Genomic DNA, 17,366 nt, shown 5'->3' on the forward strand with positions numbered 1-17,366 from the left:
ACCTCTACCCCATATGCGAGCCTCTCCCGGTAAGTGCTTCGTTAACTATGCAGAGATCATGAATGGCACAGGCTGAGCAGGTCTTATTACTAAAGTATGTTTTTCTGTGCCTCCTCCATGGTTTTAAAATAGAACGATTGGAATATCAGCAATTTTATAAAATGTGGACGTAGCAGGCATCTTTTCCTCTCAAAAAACAGTCCTCTAATAAAAATGTTGTTTTTGTTGTGATTGTTTTAAATAGATATCCTAAAATGTAGTTTTCCCCTTCACATCAAAGTGGCTGAAGAAACGTATACACATTTTAGGAATAAGCATGTGTGATTAAGGCATCGATTTTACTGGACAGCTCTGGCGGTCTGAATTCGAAATCAGTCTAACTACTATGATAGAGCTCAAATAGTTCAAGAAAAAACTGTTAACTTGTAGGGTGCTCTGGACATCATTCTGAGCCCAGAGACGACAAAAATAACAGACACAAAATTTTCATTGCTGCAGCTACAGTGACTTCTTTGGTCTGAGGGTCTCACTGCTCCGGGACTGGCGGGTACCGAGTAGCCCCACCCCGCTCAAGCACTGAGCACTGCCCCGGGCCAGGCTGAGAGGGAAACGCTCAGCCGTCTGCTCCACACCCCTAGCCCAGTGTCCTCATGAGGCAGGTACTATCATACACCCCCATCTGCAGTCCAGAAAATAAAGACTAGATTGTTTAATCTGGTTAAGCTAATGTTAATACTCTAAAACAGTAATAGTCTATAGAATATATGGCAAAATATTACAAGTTCATCTTTAAAGATGCCCATTTTCTATTTACTAACAGGAATTACCTTTAAAAAAAAACCAGAGGGACTTCCCTGGCGGCGCAGTGGTTAAGACTCTGCACTCCCAATGCAGGGGTCCGGGGTTCGACCCCTGGTCAGGGAACTAGATCCCACATGCATGCTGCAGCTAAGAGTTCACACGCCACAACTAAGGAGCCGGTGAGCCACAACTAAGGAGCCTGCCTGCCGCAACTAAGACCCGGTGCAACCAAATTAAAAAAAAAACAAAACCCACAAAGTATAAAAGATTTAGCAAAATAATTAATTTATCCAGGATGTTGCCAACTCCCCCTGAAAAGCCTATATGACAAATTAAATCCTGTCATAACAAATTCAAAATGACTGCCCTTAAGTGTTCTAGTGGCAACACATAGTACCAGACCCATATTGCTGACTTCTGTTCTTGGCTGTTAAGGCCTGCAGTAGGGGCGGTGGGAGAGGGGTACTACAGACAGATAAAGAAAGCAGAAAAGAAGAAGGAAAACATGCTTGCCGGCTCTCATAATTAGGATAGTAATGTATTTTGAAACAACTCCTTGGCAATATTTTATGCTTGGACAAAAACCTAAATAAAAGGTAAAATAATTCCATTCTGAGAACTGTAACTGGGAATCATCTGTGATTTCTAGCACCACGAAAAGGAAAAAATTTTAATACCATCCTTAACCGTAACTTTGGTAATTACTGCTACTGAAAGATACTCTACAAAATCCCTTGGATGTCATATGTCCTCAGTCAACTGAACGTGTAATCTTCAAAACATTATTCACTGTCTGGAAGCTATTCAATTCTACTGTACACTATACATATTTTAATGATGCTACTCACTAAAGGCTGCAGATATGAGGAGCTAAAAGATTATCAAAATATATAAGGGCCAGGAAAGATAATTTAAGGAATGACACTATACGAAAAAAGCCTTAAGATGTTCTCTCACACACACAAAATAATAATTCTAGAAATCATTTGTGATTTCAGTAGTACATGAGGAAATAGAACACTGGAATGGTAAAATAATGGGTCTGGTCTGAATAAAGAACTTTTGTATCTACTCCATGATATATAATGATAACTGCCACTCTTTCTAAAGTCTTTAAAATAAATAAAAATTTAAACATTTTGTGGAGGAAAAAAATTGCTCAATAATCAGTAAGACTGCACTTTTTTTTAATGGGCTGCATGTTCCTCTCACTTGGAAAATATCACTTACATTTCTTGGAAATTAATTTAGTGATAAAAAGGCACATGTTTAACAATTACAGTTTCATTATGACTACAAAAGTTGATTTCACATTATAGCAACAAAACCATGACAACAAATCACCAAGAACTGAAATGTCTGCAAAGCTGAAAGTGATGCTCATCGCGACTTAAAAAGGAAAAACTGCCAGGCCCTAAAGAGTTGATTCCTGTGGGAATTTTCACACTGTCCACCAGAAGCAGGTTAAAGCCACAGCAAGAACTATGTAAAATTCAGCAGCAGTGGAGTCTCCAAAGGCTTCATTACAAGGCTGTCCTGACTACCTGGAAAAGCTTGTACCGAAACAATGAAAATAAAGCTGGTGACCCTTCCCACAACATGGCATTCTAGCCACACCGATTTCTAAATTTCAAAGTGAACCTGAGCCAAAAGGAAGATTTAACTGGGCAACTGTGAGCACTGCACTAACAGAACACGAGGCAGAAAGGCAGCAGATTAACTGTGAGCAAGCTCCTGTGCCTGTCTCTCTATAAATAAGGGAGGGAAAGCATTTAGCCAACGTACTGCCTTGAAGGACAATGGACTACACGTGGGACGTGTCTTCACTTAATTATCATAAAACACTGAAAATACCCAATCCCCTGGGCTCTGCATGGGGTATATAGTCTGTCAGTTAAGTGGGGCTAACATTTCTGTGATGAGACCAGCATGTTTTACACTTTGACCATAAGCTTAAAAACAACAACCAAGACAACAAACCAAAAAACCCCCCAAACCCCCTTCCCATGCAAAAGCTAAACGCAGGAGAAAATGTAACGAACTATGGTACATGGTTTACCTTTCACCAAAATTCTTAACAGAGAAGCAGTTAAAAGCTTTATTTTCATTTCAAGAAGGTATTTCTGTCCAACTGAATTTCTGTTTTTATGATACATGTTTTGTCTGTTTTAGAGACCAGATATGAAATGTGTTAATTATAATGATGACTGTGCTTATAAAAGGTATTATGTAATTTATAAAAATGCCTGTAAAATTATGCCGTAACGTTTTATGCTGGGGGCAATCAACATTTACCGAACCAGAGTAAAACGTAACCTGACGTATTTGGGCAGTGGTTGTTTTATTTTTGAAGCATGACGGGCAAAAAGAAACTATACAATGAAAATAAATACATTTTTAAAATCCACAATCAGCGTTTACAGTTTTTATGGGCTCATAGTTTAAGAACACAGGATAACTCAAAATGCTGCCTTGTTAATGCTTTATCCAAATGGCATTTGCAATAATGATGTGGAAAGGTAAGGGACTAATGTCAAATCTGAGATAAACACTGGTCAAAAGTAAATGGGGGGCTTCCCTGGTTGAGTGTCCGCCTGCCGATGCAGGGGACACGGGTTCGTGTCCCGGTCCGGGAAGATCCCACATGCCGCGGAGCGGCTAGGCCCGTGAGCCATGGCCGCTGAGCCTGCGCGTCCGGAGCCTGTGCTCCGCAACAGGAGAGGCCACAACAGTGAGAGGCCCGCGTACCACCAAAAAAAAAAAAAAAAAAAAAAAAAAAAAGTAAAAGGGTTTTTAAAAACAGGAAGTAGGGGGACTTCCCTGGTAGTCCAGGGGTTAAGAATCTGCCTTCCAATGCAGGTGACGCGAGTTCGATCCCTGGTCGGGGAACTAAGATCTCACACGCTGTGGGGCAACTAAGCCCACACGCTGCAACTACTGAGCACAAGGGCTACAACAGAGAGCCCACGCACCACAACTACAGAGCCCATGCACTCTGGAGCCCTCGTGCCACACCTAAGACCCGACGCAGCCAAAAATAAAACAAATAAATATATTTTTTAAAATAGGAAGTAGGAACAAGCAATGATGTGACTTTTTACAGAAACCTACAGACAAAATTCATAAACAAGGGAAAAAACTACTAACAATATAGACATTTTACCTGATCAATTTTCTTCCCTAAATTCCAAAGGATGGTCTTTGCATGCCAACAATAATTAATTAATTAAAATACTTCTTCATGCATCTCTGTAGAGTTCAAGAGAGGAAACTAAATTATTGTCAAATAATTTTATTAGATAAAGATATCTTGTTTTTAATCACTGAAGCCTTCTCTAAAAACAATTCATAAACTCATTTCAACAAGTTGAATTATGTGATCACAAAATTTCTCTTGATTTGTTGTTTTCTTTATTGGAAAGATATATTCTCATAACACGATACAGAATAATGGCGTAAGATAAATTCTGAATAACGCCGAACAGGACAGTATCTATGTCCAAAATAAATATTTGAGATTTTTATCTGCCAATAAAAGGGCAATAACACATGAAAATTAGTCATCAGGGAAATGCAAAGTTAAACCAAAATGAATTACCACTATGCACCTATTAGACTGGGTAAAGTTTTTTAAATTGACCATACCGAGTGTTGGTGAGGATGTACAGTAAATGGAACTCTCATACACTGCTGGGGGGAATGTAAAATGGCACACCCACTTTGGAAAAAAACCTGGTAATTTCTTAAGAAGTTAAACATATACCTGTATGCGAGCCAGCCATTTCACTCTTAGGTATTTACCCCAGAGACACAAAAACAAAGGTCTACACAAAGACTTGTGCACAAATGCTTACAGCATCCTGTAATACCCTAAAACTAGAAGCAACTTCAGTGTCCTTCAACAGATGAACAGATAAACAGATTGTGGCTCGTCCATTTCATGGAATACTGCTCAACAATAAAAAGGGAAAAATGGTGATAAATGCAGTGATGTGGATGAAATCTTAAAATCATTATCCTAAGTGAAAAAAAATCCAGGCAAAAAAGTACACACGTATAACTTTGTTTATATAAAACTGTAGAATATGCCAACTAGTCTACAGTGACAAGAGCATATGAGTGATTGCCCAGAGACAATGGTGGAAGGAGGATGGAGTAAAAGAGGTCCAAGAAAACTTTTAGGGGTAAAAGAAATGATTGTTATCATGACTGTGGTGACAGTTTCATGAGTATACACATATAAAAAAAACTGATCAAATCATATACCTTAAATACGTGTACACCAATAGAGTTAGCAGGGACGGGGGGGAATAGAGTTAACAACACCCTAAATTCTGCCTGTTGCTCTTTTAGGAAGCTTAGAGGAAAACATTTCAAACCATGGTAATAAGAAGGCGACTGGAGCTCAAAACATGAGCCAGCTGCGAGCCACAAAGCCAGGTCTTCTCGTGTGCGTAGCCATTTGCGTCTTCATTTTTCTTTATTTAAGGAATCCAACTCCTGAGGAACCAGAGGAGGAACCCACCTACCCAGCAGTAGTGGAATGTGGCTTTTATCCAGATGAACTGTGTTCAGCTTTGTTTGAAGGGAAAGAGGTGGCTCCCCAAATTGCAAAATTCTGTAAAAACCCTCACGGATCTGAAATACTTGCTCATTTACACAGGCCAGGAAATTGTTCCAGGATATCCCAGGAGTTGCATTTCATAACCAGACCCCTGTCTGCAGAAGAGGGCACCTTCCCTTTGGCATATATTATAACTATTCATAAGGAGCTGGCTATGTTTGTGCAGCTTCTCAGAGCCATTTATGTGCCTCAAAATGTTTACTGTATTCATGTTGATGAAAAGGCCCCCAAGAAGTATAAGACTGCTGTGCAATCCCTGGTTAATTGTTTTGAAAATATTTTTATTTCATCAATGAGAGAGAAAATGGCTTACACTGGCTTTAGGAGACTACAGGCAGATATTAATTGTATGAAAGATCTAGTCCATTCCAAATTTCAATGGAACTATGTCATTAATCTTTGTGGACAGGATTTTCCAATCAAAACTAACAGAGAAATCATACACTACATCAGAAGCAAATGGAATGATAAAAATATAACTCCTGGAGTAATCCAGCCACCAAACATTAAATCCAAGATGAGTCAAAGCCATCCCGAATTCACCCCTGAAGAAGATATCTATGTACCTCCAAATGAAAGATTCAAAGATGAACCACCCCATAACTTAACAATTTATTTTGGAAGTGCTTACTATGTACTAACAAGGAAGTTTGTGGAGTTTGTACTAACAGACACCCGCGCAAAAGACATGCTTCGGTGGTCTAAAGACATCCACGGCCCAGAGCGACATTACTGGGTAACTCTGAACCGACTGAAAGGTAAGAACAATCCAGAAAAACAGTGTCTGTTCAGGCCAGGGGCAACGACAGGAGAAGTGTGTCCTTACCTGAAGATTCTTTCTATTTCGGCTCTTTGCCTTGGTAAACAGCTCCGCGTTCTGTAAGACCTTCCACTGGGGTAGTCCAGGAGGGTCTTTGCTTTCGGGGATCTGAGGTTTGCCGAGCGCGCGCCGTGTTCCCACAGCAGGCTGGCTGCTTTTGCTCCCTCTCCAGAAGGAAGTACCAGCACTGTGCATCTCCTCAAATAGAGCCTTTTGAAACTTCTGAGCACAGATCTTTGGGAAGTTCTTCCTTTCTTCCTTCACTTATTAGATACTGCTGGATACCTACTAGTGCCAGGTATCATGCTAGGGGCTCGTTAAGAATGGAAAATATTAAAACTAGTAATTTTGTTTGTGGCTAATATGATACTTCAGATAGGTTTTCTTAGAGGTAGAGGGAAATCTGATGCACTACTTTAAATGGGCTTGTTTGCTCTTTCTATAAAGCTGATTGGTTCTTATTGCGAATGTGGCTTCAAGCTTGAACAGCTAAGTGAATCAGTCAGTCCAGGCGACAGTGCAAACAATGAAATCCAGCAGAAATGGGTTAGGAGCTTTTTAAAACCTCTCACATCCACTGAAAATCCTTTCAAATCACCCCCAGAGAGCTGCTGCGGAGAAAACGCGATCCAAAGAAACCCAACATAACACTCTGTCAATACTAGGTGAGTTACTAGGGATGGTGGAAGGGATGAAAAGTGAAATCTAGGCACAAAGACGGAATACGGGACCTCGCTCCACCCTGATACTACCACAGGTGCAGCACACACCCCGCCCCCAGAAGCGTTAGCCTTTCATCAGATGAGAACATGCATTCTGAATGAGGCTGGGCTTCCCCTTCATCTGCTCACTGTATGCCTGCATGTCTTTTCCCTCAGATGCTCCAGGTTCCACCCCAAACACTGGATGGGAAGGAAATGTTCGAGCCATTAAATGGAAAAACAAGGAGGGAACTGTTCATGATGGCTGCAAAGGTAAAAACAAAACCCAAGGGGGTTCTCTGGTGGCCTAGTGGTTAGGATTCTGGGCTTTCACTGCCGGGGCCCGGGTTCAGTACCTGGTCTGGGAACTGAGATCCTGCAAGCCACACAGTGTGGCCAAAACAAAAATAAAAACAAAACCCAAGCCACAAAACGCCTTCAAATTTTATAAAAACTGTACAACTGCTGCCTCGAAAACAGTGGGAGAAGACTGACAGTCATGTTTACTGCAGTCTGGAAGAATTAGTGATGATCCAACTAGCACGGTGTCAATTTTTAAAAAACTTTCCTTTGAATTATAATATCCAGACAGAGAAGTAGACAAATTCTAAGTATTTGAGTCGATAAATTTTCACAAAGTGAACACACAACAGGGCTGCAACTTTTAAAGTTTTAAGATGAAAACACATGAGCTATCTGGCTTGTCCCACCTGCTCCTAGAATTCAAACCCTAACATTTATTTAAAATGAGTTCTCTGTCTCCCTGGGTCTCTTTACTAGAACAGACACCTGAGTAACACAGGTATATGCTCCTCGGTGGGGTCAGCCAGCTGCCCCCATACTTCTTACGCAGTTCTTGCTGAAAAAAGGTCTCTTTGCTTTGCCCTCAGGAGATTCTCCCTGAGGGACTGTGAATTCTTTTGCCCCTTTGTCTTGTGTGCCAGAGGTTTTAGTGACCAGGGGAATACACAAAAGCCAGATCTGGGGTGGAGGAGAGGACATCTCTATCCTGTGAAGAGTCTGGAAGAGAACGAGCTGGCTGCAGAGCAGCTCTCAGGTGCACCGGTTCGGGGAAAACACCTCCGGAGTCGAAGAGCTAGAACTTGGCTCCCGGGAAGTTATCCGTGCCTCCTCTCTGGGGCCGGCGCTCTGCACCCCTGAACCCCCAGGGTGAGCAGACAGTCTCAGGGAGGAAACAATGGATGACAGACAATTCGCAGCATGATACGGATGAGTCCAGCAGAAAGATGGCAAGTTCTCTGGTGTACTCCGGGGAAGGAAAACAGAGCGTGCTTGACGTCTCTGGGGCCACAGCTGGTGGTGGACAGAGAACGCGGGAAGACTGGAGCAAAGCCGTGTGTGAAGGCGGCTCCGGCAGAGCACGTGCTCTCCAGGGATACCTGGGCCCTGCGCTGTCTGTCTACAAGCAGCTCCCTAACCACCACGGGAGCTACTACAGAGATACATACCTATTTTCACAAGGCATCTGGGTACAGTCCTCGGGTCTGAATACAGTATATCAGATAATGCAAAATAAACTAGGTTCGCCCAGTTTCCAAGCTGATTTAAAGACTGATCTAAAAGAAACAGGTTGTGGACAAACAAAAAATGGAAAATCTAATACCAGAACAGTTCAAAGACAAACAATTCCCGCTGCCATGTGCACAGCCATCCTCCTGAACAGGTACCAGGTCAGAAGGACTGGAATAATTTTCTAGTATTTTTTAAAAGGTAGATATGATTCAGCTAGGGGGATAGTCACATAGAAAGAAGGTAACAGTTAAACGACAGACTAACAAACAACCCTGGCCTTTCTTCAGACAGAAAGTGGCTCACAGGGGTTGACAGGACTGGCGGATAAATGCTCAGAAAAGGAGAGGCTCAGATTCTTCCTGAAAAAGTGATTCACCAATGGTATATAAGATGTCATGGGGCTTCCCTGGTGGCGCAGTGGTTGAGAGTCCGCCTGCCGATGCAGGGGACACGGGTTCGTGCCCCGGTCCGGGAAGATCCCACATGCCGCGGAGCGGCTGGGCCCGTGAGCCATGGACGCTGAGCCTGCGCGTCCGGAGCCTGTGCTCCGCAACGGGAGAGGCCACAGCAATGAGAGGCCCGCGTACCGAAAAAAAAAAAAAAAAAAAGATGTCATGAAGGGTTGTGGCTGTCAATGATAAAGTGATTCCAAATTCTTAGAGTAGCAAAATCTGAGTATTTTAATAATGTTTGCAAGAAAACCTAGTCACTGCGAGTCTTAACGAGAATCATTATTCCCTACAAGTAAACACTTCAGAAAGTTCTTGCCATCACTAGCTTCACTGTGCAAATGGTTCTACTAGCAAAGCAGTACAGGGCCAACCCTGGCCAGCATTCAGTCAGTCCCGACTTAGGCCAAGCACTGTTGCAGGGTCTGTGGTAAACCCTTCTGGAACCCGGCTCTGGGCCTGCTGTCGATGCTCACAGCGATATGCAGGTAGAAACTATCATTATGCACACTTTACAGACGAGGAACCCCAGACTCAGAGAAGCGAGGTCACTCCCAGAGTCACAGGACGTGGCACAGGAAGTGGCAAAGGCAATAGCAGAGCTGGGTCTCAAACCAGGTGCGGCTGCGTGATGCCACGCCACTGGGGGAGCATATGGCCCAGCTCTGCACACAGTGCAGAGCCATCCCATTGCTATCAGCAACAAAGAATTTGTTTATTTTTAATCACCAAAACAGCATTAACGCAATTCTGACAAAGTTCCATTTATTTGTGTTCCCTTCCAGTTCATACGTACATAAGCTATAGAGTATGCAGTTACGATCAAGGTGCAGTTGATTCCTCTTTCACTATGTCCTAAGCTTTTCATATTATCTTCATATTTACACTTTCAACTGGTTAAATGTAATACTACTGAGATTCTGTGACACTGCACCAAGAGTCTATCAGTTAAAAAGATTCTGATCATGATAACAGTTTTCACACATACAGTGCTTACCATGGGCCAGTTCTAGGCCCTTCACTACACGAATGCACGCTTAGCAGGGAAAAGATCCGTTTTGATTTTTTTCAGTCTTACAAACAACACTGGACATTTCTATGCATGCAGTTCCAACCCTTTTAAATAATATTTCCTTAAGATAAGTTTCTGGAAGTAGGATTACAGTATCAGCAGGGGGGAGAGAGCATGGCAGCACTGAGCAGAGAAAAGAGCAAGGTCTCCAAAATGAACAGAAACTTCCCTTACACGCAAACTGAGCACTCCTGCCTCTGCAAACTGAAGGTGATGACAGAAACCACCTCCCAGTGTTGGTGGGAGGATTAAAATAGAGTAGGAGGGGGCTTCCCTGGTGGCGCAGTTGTTGAGAGTCTGCCTGCCGATGCAGGAGACACGGGTTCGTGCCCGGTCTGGGAGGATCCCACATGCTGCAGAGCGGCTGGGCCTGTGCTCCGCAACGGGAGAGGCCACAACAGTGAGAGGCCCGCGTACCGCAAAAAAAAAAAAAAAAATAGAGTAGAAAGAGTCAAGCACAGTGTCAGACACATAAAACGTGCTACTGAGTTCACCTCGAAGGAGTCCAATCAGTACTGGATCCAAACTAGAATTCCAATTTTAATTACTTCTATTTATATCAAACTCACTCTGCAAAACCAAAAGAAGGTTGAAGCAATAGAAGGTTGAAGCAATGTGTTGGTTATTAAAACCAACACAACTCTTATGAACTACCCACAACCGAGGAAAATAGTTGAAAAGTTCATGGAACTTAAAACAGCAGCCATCAGAATTTAGGTGTTATCTGGCAAATGATGGCTGTTACTTCCCCCTCGTGCTCATGACTAGCTAAAATTCTACAGTATTCACCTAAAGTAGCCATTAAACATTGCAGAAATCACTAACCAAACAAATGAAAGCTTCCCTTCCATCATGAATTCAAAATTCAACATAAAAGCCCCTGTCAAAGCGATCATGGAAACCCCATTTAATCTGAACTGGCATGAAGCAGAGAGGCCTTACAGATGACCTTAGAAGTGCATCACTTTTCCACGTGGATGTAAACTGATGAGGAAACAAAGGCAGCTAAGTTTCTGTGTTCCCTTTGCAGGCCACTATGTCCAGGACGCCTGTGTGTATGGACCAGGAGACTTGCCCTGGATCATTCAATCACCTTCTTTGTTTGCCAACCAGTTTGACTCGACCGAGCCTCTTGTGGTCTCATGCTTGGAGCGGTGGCACAGACTTAAAGTTCTAGGGCAGGCGGAGGTCCCTGTGGAACCACACTGGCATTTCAAACGGGAGAATCATTTTAATATGAAATTGAACCACTGAGCTGGAAGTTATAGAGAATGTTTGCTTTCTTACTGGTATAATTCTGTTTCCCTAACTTGAAATCAGAGAACATTCAACCAAAAAGAATGGGAAAATAATTCCTTGACACAAGTTAGTCCTGAAATGAGTTTAGAAACGTGCTACCAACAAGACTCTGCTATTGACTATAGGCCACTTTTACGGCTTTGAGAAAGAAATCACAAGAGAAAAAATAACTCAAAGTCCCACTGGTGACTGGGTAAGTGGCCTGGAGGCTCGACTGCCTCACTTAACAGCTGCTGAAAATCAAAGTCCCCCAAACACTTAGATTCAGGCTCCGGTTAGAATAAGAACATATCTTGTCTTAAAGATATACTACTGTGGATGAGATTCTAAAAAAGAACAAACTCCCACAGAAAATGGGAGAAAATATGCTTATCTCTGGCTGGGAACAATGTAACTTTGTTCTGGAAATCCTAGAAAAGCATGGAAGAGTCTATTTCCTTTGGGTAAAATAAAATTCTGGAGTTGAAACACAACTTCCTACAAAGGCCGCCCTAGGTCCCTGCAGCCGTGCAGCTGTGATGATGCAGTGGCCTACGTCTGCACAGTCTGATACCAGACACAATCACGGGGAGAGCTGGGCATCTGAAACGTGGCTGCAGTGGCTGATTAAGGGAACCTTAACTTTTAAAATTTTAATTAATTGAAATCTAAATAGTCACATGTGGCTGATGATTACCATACAGAACAGCACGGGTCAAAGGCAGGAATGGTCTGAATTCTCTCTACTCACAGATTCAGCTCTGCCAAAAGTCCGCGAATCTTTGTTGTTTTGTCGAGGACTTTTAATATACTCTCTTTCTAAAAAAGAGCTCACGGCGTCATACAAGGCTGGAAATATACAACTATTAAATAGCACAACTTAAAACAACTAAAATAAAGGAAAAGCAGGAACCACAGGAGAGGACACTAAAGAAATAAATGGATAATTCAAGGGCGAAGTATAACCCCTCAGTGAACTGACGCTTCCCAAACAGAGAAATGAAATGAAATCCACTCAATGAAAATAGCCCTTGAAAAGCACGAAAACTACAGAGAAGGAAAAGAGGCTCTGAAAGCACAGCCCACAAATCAAACCCGAGCTACCCACAGCATATTAAAATCTCTGCTTAAACAAACATTTCTTCCCCAAAGATACGTAATCCCAGGGAGAACACACAGTAGCGGGTTAAGACCGTCAGAGGAGGGCATGAGAGCCCCAGACAGCTCGGAGCAGCCTCCCCGCGCACAGGCAGACACACAGCTCACGGCCGTGTTCCAACTGGCTGTTCCGAAAGCTCAGGTTCACCACAGTCATGTCCCTTACGTTTCATCACAACCCATTTGCAAGTAAGTGCACACCCCATTGCATTTTTAAAATTAAATAAAATAAAACATAAAGGAGAAGCTTAAATCTTTTCAAATTACTTAAAAGATAAGCCTTCCTTCATCTCATTTCAACGTCAACTCATAGAACCCAAATTCAAACACATACCTGCCCTCAGAGGGCTCAAACATTATAATGGAAGAAGTCATCTCAGTGAATCCTCTCAGTAACAGTGAGATAAAATAAAAATAATAAAATAACTTAAAGGCACGGTGGAACGAAGCAGCATGAGATTCAGGGAAGTGCAAGCTGGGTTTCAGTGGAGCGTCAGGGGACAGGCCAGGGAGGCCAAGGTAAAGCAGCAGGCCCCGTGGGCATCGGAACCAGCAAGAAGCTGCTGCTCTCTCCAGCCTGACTCAGCCTCTGGCTGTACTCATTCATGAAGTAAAAGAACAAAATTAAATCATGTGTAAAACACGTCTGAAATACATTGCTACAAACTGTAACTTAAAGGCAACCTTGAGGATAACAGGGATACTGAGATGATTCCTCTAACTTTCTGGGGAACAGAACCTTCTTGCTAACACGCAGTCTACTGTTCAATTTTTCTATTGTATTTTTCTTTCATGTAGAAGTCTACAGCTGCCTGTGCTGTATATGATTTCTTGAGGCTTAATATTCACAAAGACCATAAAGACAGCAGAAAGGAAAAGCGTGAAGGAGGCTGGGCCCGAACAGCAGAATTTGCCAACCGCTTTTGAAGAGACCCCCTTCCTTATTTTCTCCCCTTTCCACTCCACCCCCTCCATGACAAGTACTCAAAACAAACAAACAAAAGGTATACGAGTGTAAATTTTTGTTTCGCTTCTGACTTTAAACACCGCACTCACCTGTCACAAAGCCTAAATAAATGAAGCCAGGAGGCTAGCAAGTCAAACACTGCTGCCCACACCTCCAGCGCCCAGATCAGCTTCTCAAGCTTTACTGTGCATACAAGTGCCCTGGGGCTCTTGCTAAAATGCGGTTTCTGATTCTGCAGGTCTGGGGAGGGGCCTGCGAGTCTGCATTTCTTAAAAAACGAAAATACAAAAACCTCCCAGGCGATGTCAATATTCGCAGGACCATGGACCGTGTTTTGAATAACAAGCACATCATTTATTTTGCAACCTGTGATTACTCCGATGTGTTTCTTCTTATTACAAGAAGGGAAGAACATAGTGGGGAATACAACTAATTTTTCGGCTGGTGCTTTGCTGACAGTGAAAACAAAGAAACCTAGCAACTACATCTCTTTGGACTCTGTTTACTGAAATCAAGTGTGCACACCATGTGTTTTTAGACGCAGAACCAGAGCTACTTCAAACCCTGGAGTCTCTTCTAGGGAACTGAAAAGCCAAATGTCGATGGAATTACACAGGGAAAAGCAGAGAACGTGCACACCCCTCAGTATCACGGAGGTTCCTGACACTGTTTTTTTTTTTTTTTTTTTAAATATCACATTCTATCGTGTCTGTTTACTTGTTTATTCCTTTCTGTTTCCATGGGAAGGTGTCTTCCTTTTTTTGTTTTTTCCTTTGGCCGTGCCGCGCAGCATGCAGGATCTTAGTTCCCTGACCAGGGATTGAACCCATGCCCACTGCAGTGGAAGTGCGGTCTTAACCACTGGACCGCCAGGGAAGTCCCTGACACTGCTCTTATGATGTTGGTTCCTCTAAATTTCAGACATTACGTAAAACATGAAAATATTTGCTTTAGACTTTGACACTGTGGCCTTATCTTCCCTCATTCACATTTTCACGATGCACTACAGCTCCTGAAACTGCGCCATCACTCTTCCTTTTGCTAGTTTGGCAGAAGTGGCTCCTGTTCACCTCTTCTTCCCGGGCGTCCAGCTAGACTATAATCCCCAGGCTCCTGCATGTAGCTGTGGTCACGTGACTGAATTCTGGCCAACGGAATGTGAACAGAAGCATTAAGTAGGCCTGGCCCATAAAAACCTCCTAAGCTAGATGCTTCCTTCTCTGTTCCCATCAGCCAACTGAACGGAGAATACTCTAAACACCAGAGGAGGTCAGACCTACAGGACAGAAGAAGCCTGAGTCCTTGAGTTTCCCTTAAAAGAAAGCTGCCTAACCAGGAGCTCTCACCGTTCTTAGCCACTGGAATTGGGGGGCTGTTTGTTACAGGACGTAGCCAACCTTGACTGATATACTTAGTATTACTAAACTTTAGAGACCTGAAATTAGAAGTACGAGCTTGATTCCTAATGACAGTATACGAATTTGTCATTGGATTTTTTCTTCATTTAAAAATGTCATTGTTTGGAATTTGGGTCTAAAAGGAAAGCGTCCAAAAATTTACTACAATTCCTTTGTTTTACATACTAGAATCTGAAGCCCAGAGAGGTGAAGTGATTTATACTCCCAAGCCAGCCAGTGCTGGTGTGTGAACCAAAACTGATATATATCAGGCTCTCAATGTCGGTCCTGTGAGTGCCCGAATGAATGACTCCCACTCAAGTGTGCCACTGACTGACTGTCCCATGCTCTGATTTTCTAAACTGTATAGTGTTATCAGTTGAATTATGCTCCCCCCGCCCCGGCATGTGTTGAGGTCCTAATCCCCAGTATGTTAGAATGTCACCTTCTGCAGATGCAATTAGTTAAGGTGCAGTCACTAGTGTGGGCCCTAATCCAACCCGACTGGTGTCCTTATAAAAAGGGGAAATTTGGACACAGGGACAAACTCCACAGAGGGAAGACAATATGAACAGACACAGGGAGAAGAGGCCACCGACAACTCAGGGAGACAGGTCTGGAACAGATCCTCCCCTCACTGCCCTCAGGAAGAACCAACCCAGCCAGCATCGTGACTGCAGACTTCTAGCCTCCAGAACTGTAAGAAAATAAATTTCTGTTAAGTCACCCAGTTTGTGGTACCTGGTTATGGCAGCCCTAGCAAACTAATACGCAGAGTATTCAATCTAGCTATGTTGCAAAGGCAATTTTTAAGGAGATTATACAAGTGAAAAGAGTAAAATATTACTCTTCTGATAACAGATTTATTTTTAAGAGAATTTTGTCCCTGAGGTGTTCCTGGACTCCAGCCAGGGTCCTGTCTTGACTGCAGGTGGTCTCAACAGCCCTGGCAGCCCCCATTAGGAGGCTGGAGGAGCCGGTGTCCGGTCCTCAACTGGTCTTGGCTTCTTGCGCAATCCTGATGCAGTTGCTTCCCCTTTCCTCCTACTTCCTTCCTTTCCCTTGAAGCGCTCTACATAGACTTTCAGACGTTTACTAGCACTTTGTTCCCAGACACCAACAAAATGATTTCAGAGTTCCCTTGCAATATTGCATTTCCATGAAATAAGATCAACTTCTCTGCAGAGCTGTGAGCAGACACTCCTATTCTGCTTCAAGTCTGTCAAGATGGTTACGGATGCCTGGCGTCAGCCAATGAAGGGACAACTGCACGCCAATCTAAGAAAGTTATCCCTGTGGGTCGGGGAAAGAAGCCTGAGTGCTTTCGATCCCCGAGTCCCCCAGACCTGCCTGCCCCTTAGAATTATTCCGGGAGCTTATATGAAAGTGGAACTCCGTGCGGGCTCCACACTAACCCTGAAGATGCTCACGAGGGGTCTGAGGTGGGGAGTGGGAACTTAGCAAACCACTGTGGGGATTCTACAGTGCAGCCTGGGTTGGGAACCACTGATTCAGGACACTTGGCTGCTTTAATAAATTTCAGCTTCATTTCTCACCTTCTCATATTTATATCCTTTCAAGTAAATTTCCTCAGTGTGCCTGCGGATGTGTCTAACACTCAGACAACGCCTCGCGCACTATCTGTGAAAACACGCACACACTTGGACACAGAACAAATGCGAGCGAGGTTCCTTTCCTGCTCGCAGGAAGCCCAGGCCAGCTGAGCCGTTTCCTTCACGATACTTCTCTCTCAGGCTCCTCTTCCTCACCTGCTGTCAGCTTCTTGCTCTTGTTTAGTCTTTTCCCTCTGCCCATACTGCACAGACCTACACCCCGCTGCTCCCCAGGCGCTGTGCTGCTGCAAAGGCGTCAAGGGCCGCCTGCTGCACGCCCCCCGAGCTGCCCCGCTGCCTGGCACTCAGAGCTTCCGCCAGCAGTCTGACTCACATCTCTGGCCTCTCCCTGCTCCTGAGCGGCTGGGGCAGGACTACATCTTGAGGCCCCATCTTCACAGGCTGCCCCAGAACTTCCTCCCCTGAGTGTGACGGCTGCTCTCCTCTCCCACACATTCCCTTTGCCCACAGCGCACCCACCATCACTGACAAGGGCGTCTCTCAAACTTCAGGCGTTCCCCTGCCTAAGGTACCGTCAGTATCTTAATATTTTTCATTAAATCTACCCATTGTTTTTACTTAAATTTACTTTAAATGTTGACTTTATATTCATACCATATGTATAAAAACAGTACCCCTTGCCATAAATGTAAAGAAAGCATAAAAATGCAGAGAACACAAACATGTCTCTCGAGGCCCTGCCTGCCAAAGCTCTGAGCGTAAGGTCCGCTCTCTCTTGGGAGCTCAGTGAGATGTATTAAAACCATCCGAGGACCAAACGGAGACTTTCTCCACAAGGCAGGCAGGCATACAGGCAGAAGGTGCGCCAGAATGGGAGCTACCGTCCTGCTGTGCGATGTCTCACAGGGGCGTCTGGGGTCCTGTCTGTGGACCCCTCACACCAATTCCCCTATGCCAGCAGCCATGTCCCACTCTCTGGGAAAGCCTGACCC

The 17,366-nt window shown here is 43.7% G+C and overlaps 2 protein-coding genes across 3 annotated transcripts in view; one reads left to right on the plus strand and one right to left on the minus strand.

The window, feature by feature from the left end:
* The window catches only part of RTF2 (replication termination factor 2), a 40,389-nt gene that overhangs the window by 10,459 nt on the left and 12,564 nt on the right, over window positions 1–17,366 (minus strand). The gene's annotated exons all lie outside the window — the stretch shown is intronic.
* On the plus strand, window positions 3,970–12,732 carry LOC307198653 (beta-1,3-galactosyl-O-glycosyl-glycoprotein beta-1,6-N-acetylglucosaminyltransferase 7). Its single transcript, XM_079945736.1, has 3 exons — window positions 3,970–6,183; window positions 7,124–7,219; window positions 11,031–12,732. The coding sequence occupies exons 1-3, from the start codon at window positions 5,214–5,216 to the stop codon at window positions 11,252–11,254; spliced, it is 1,290 nt and encodes a 429-aa protein (XP_079801862.1). The 5' UTR covers window positions 3,970–5,213; the 3' UTR covers window positions 11,255–12,732.

Source organism: Stenella coeruleoalba (assembly GCF_951394435.1).
Source record: "Stenella coeruleoalba genome assembly, chromosome: 15".
NCBI classification, from domain to species: Eukaryota; Metazoa; Chordata; class Mammalia; order Artiodactyla; family Delphinidae; genus Stenella; species Stenella coeruleoalba.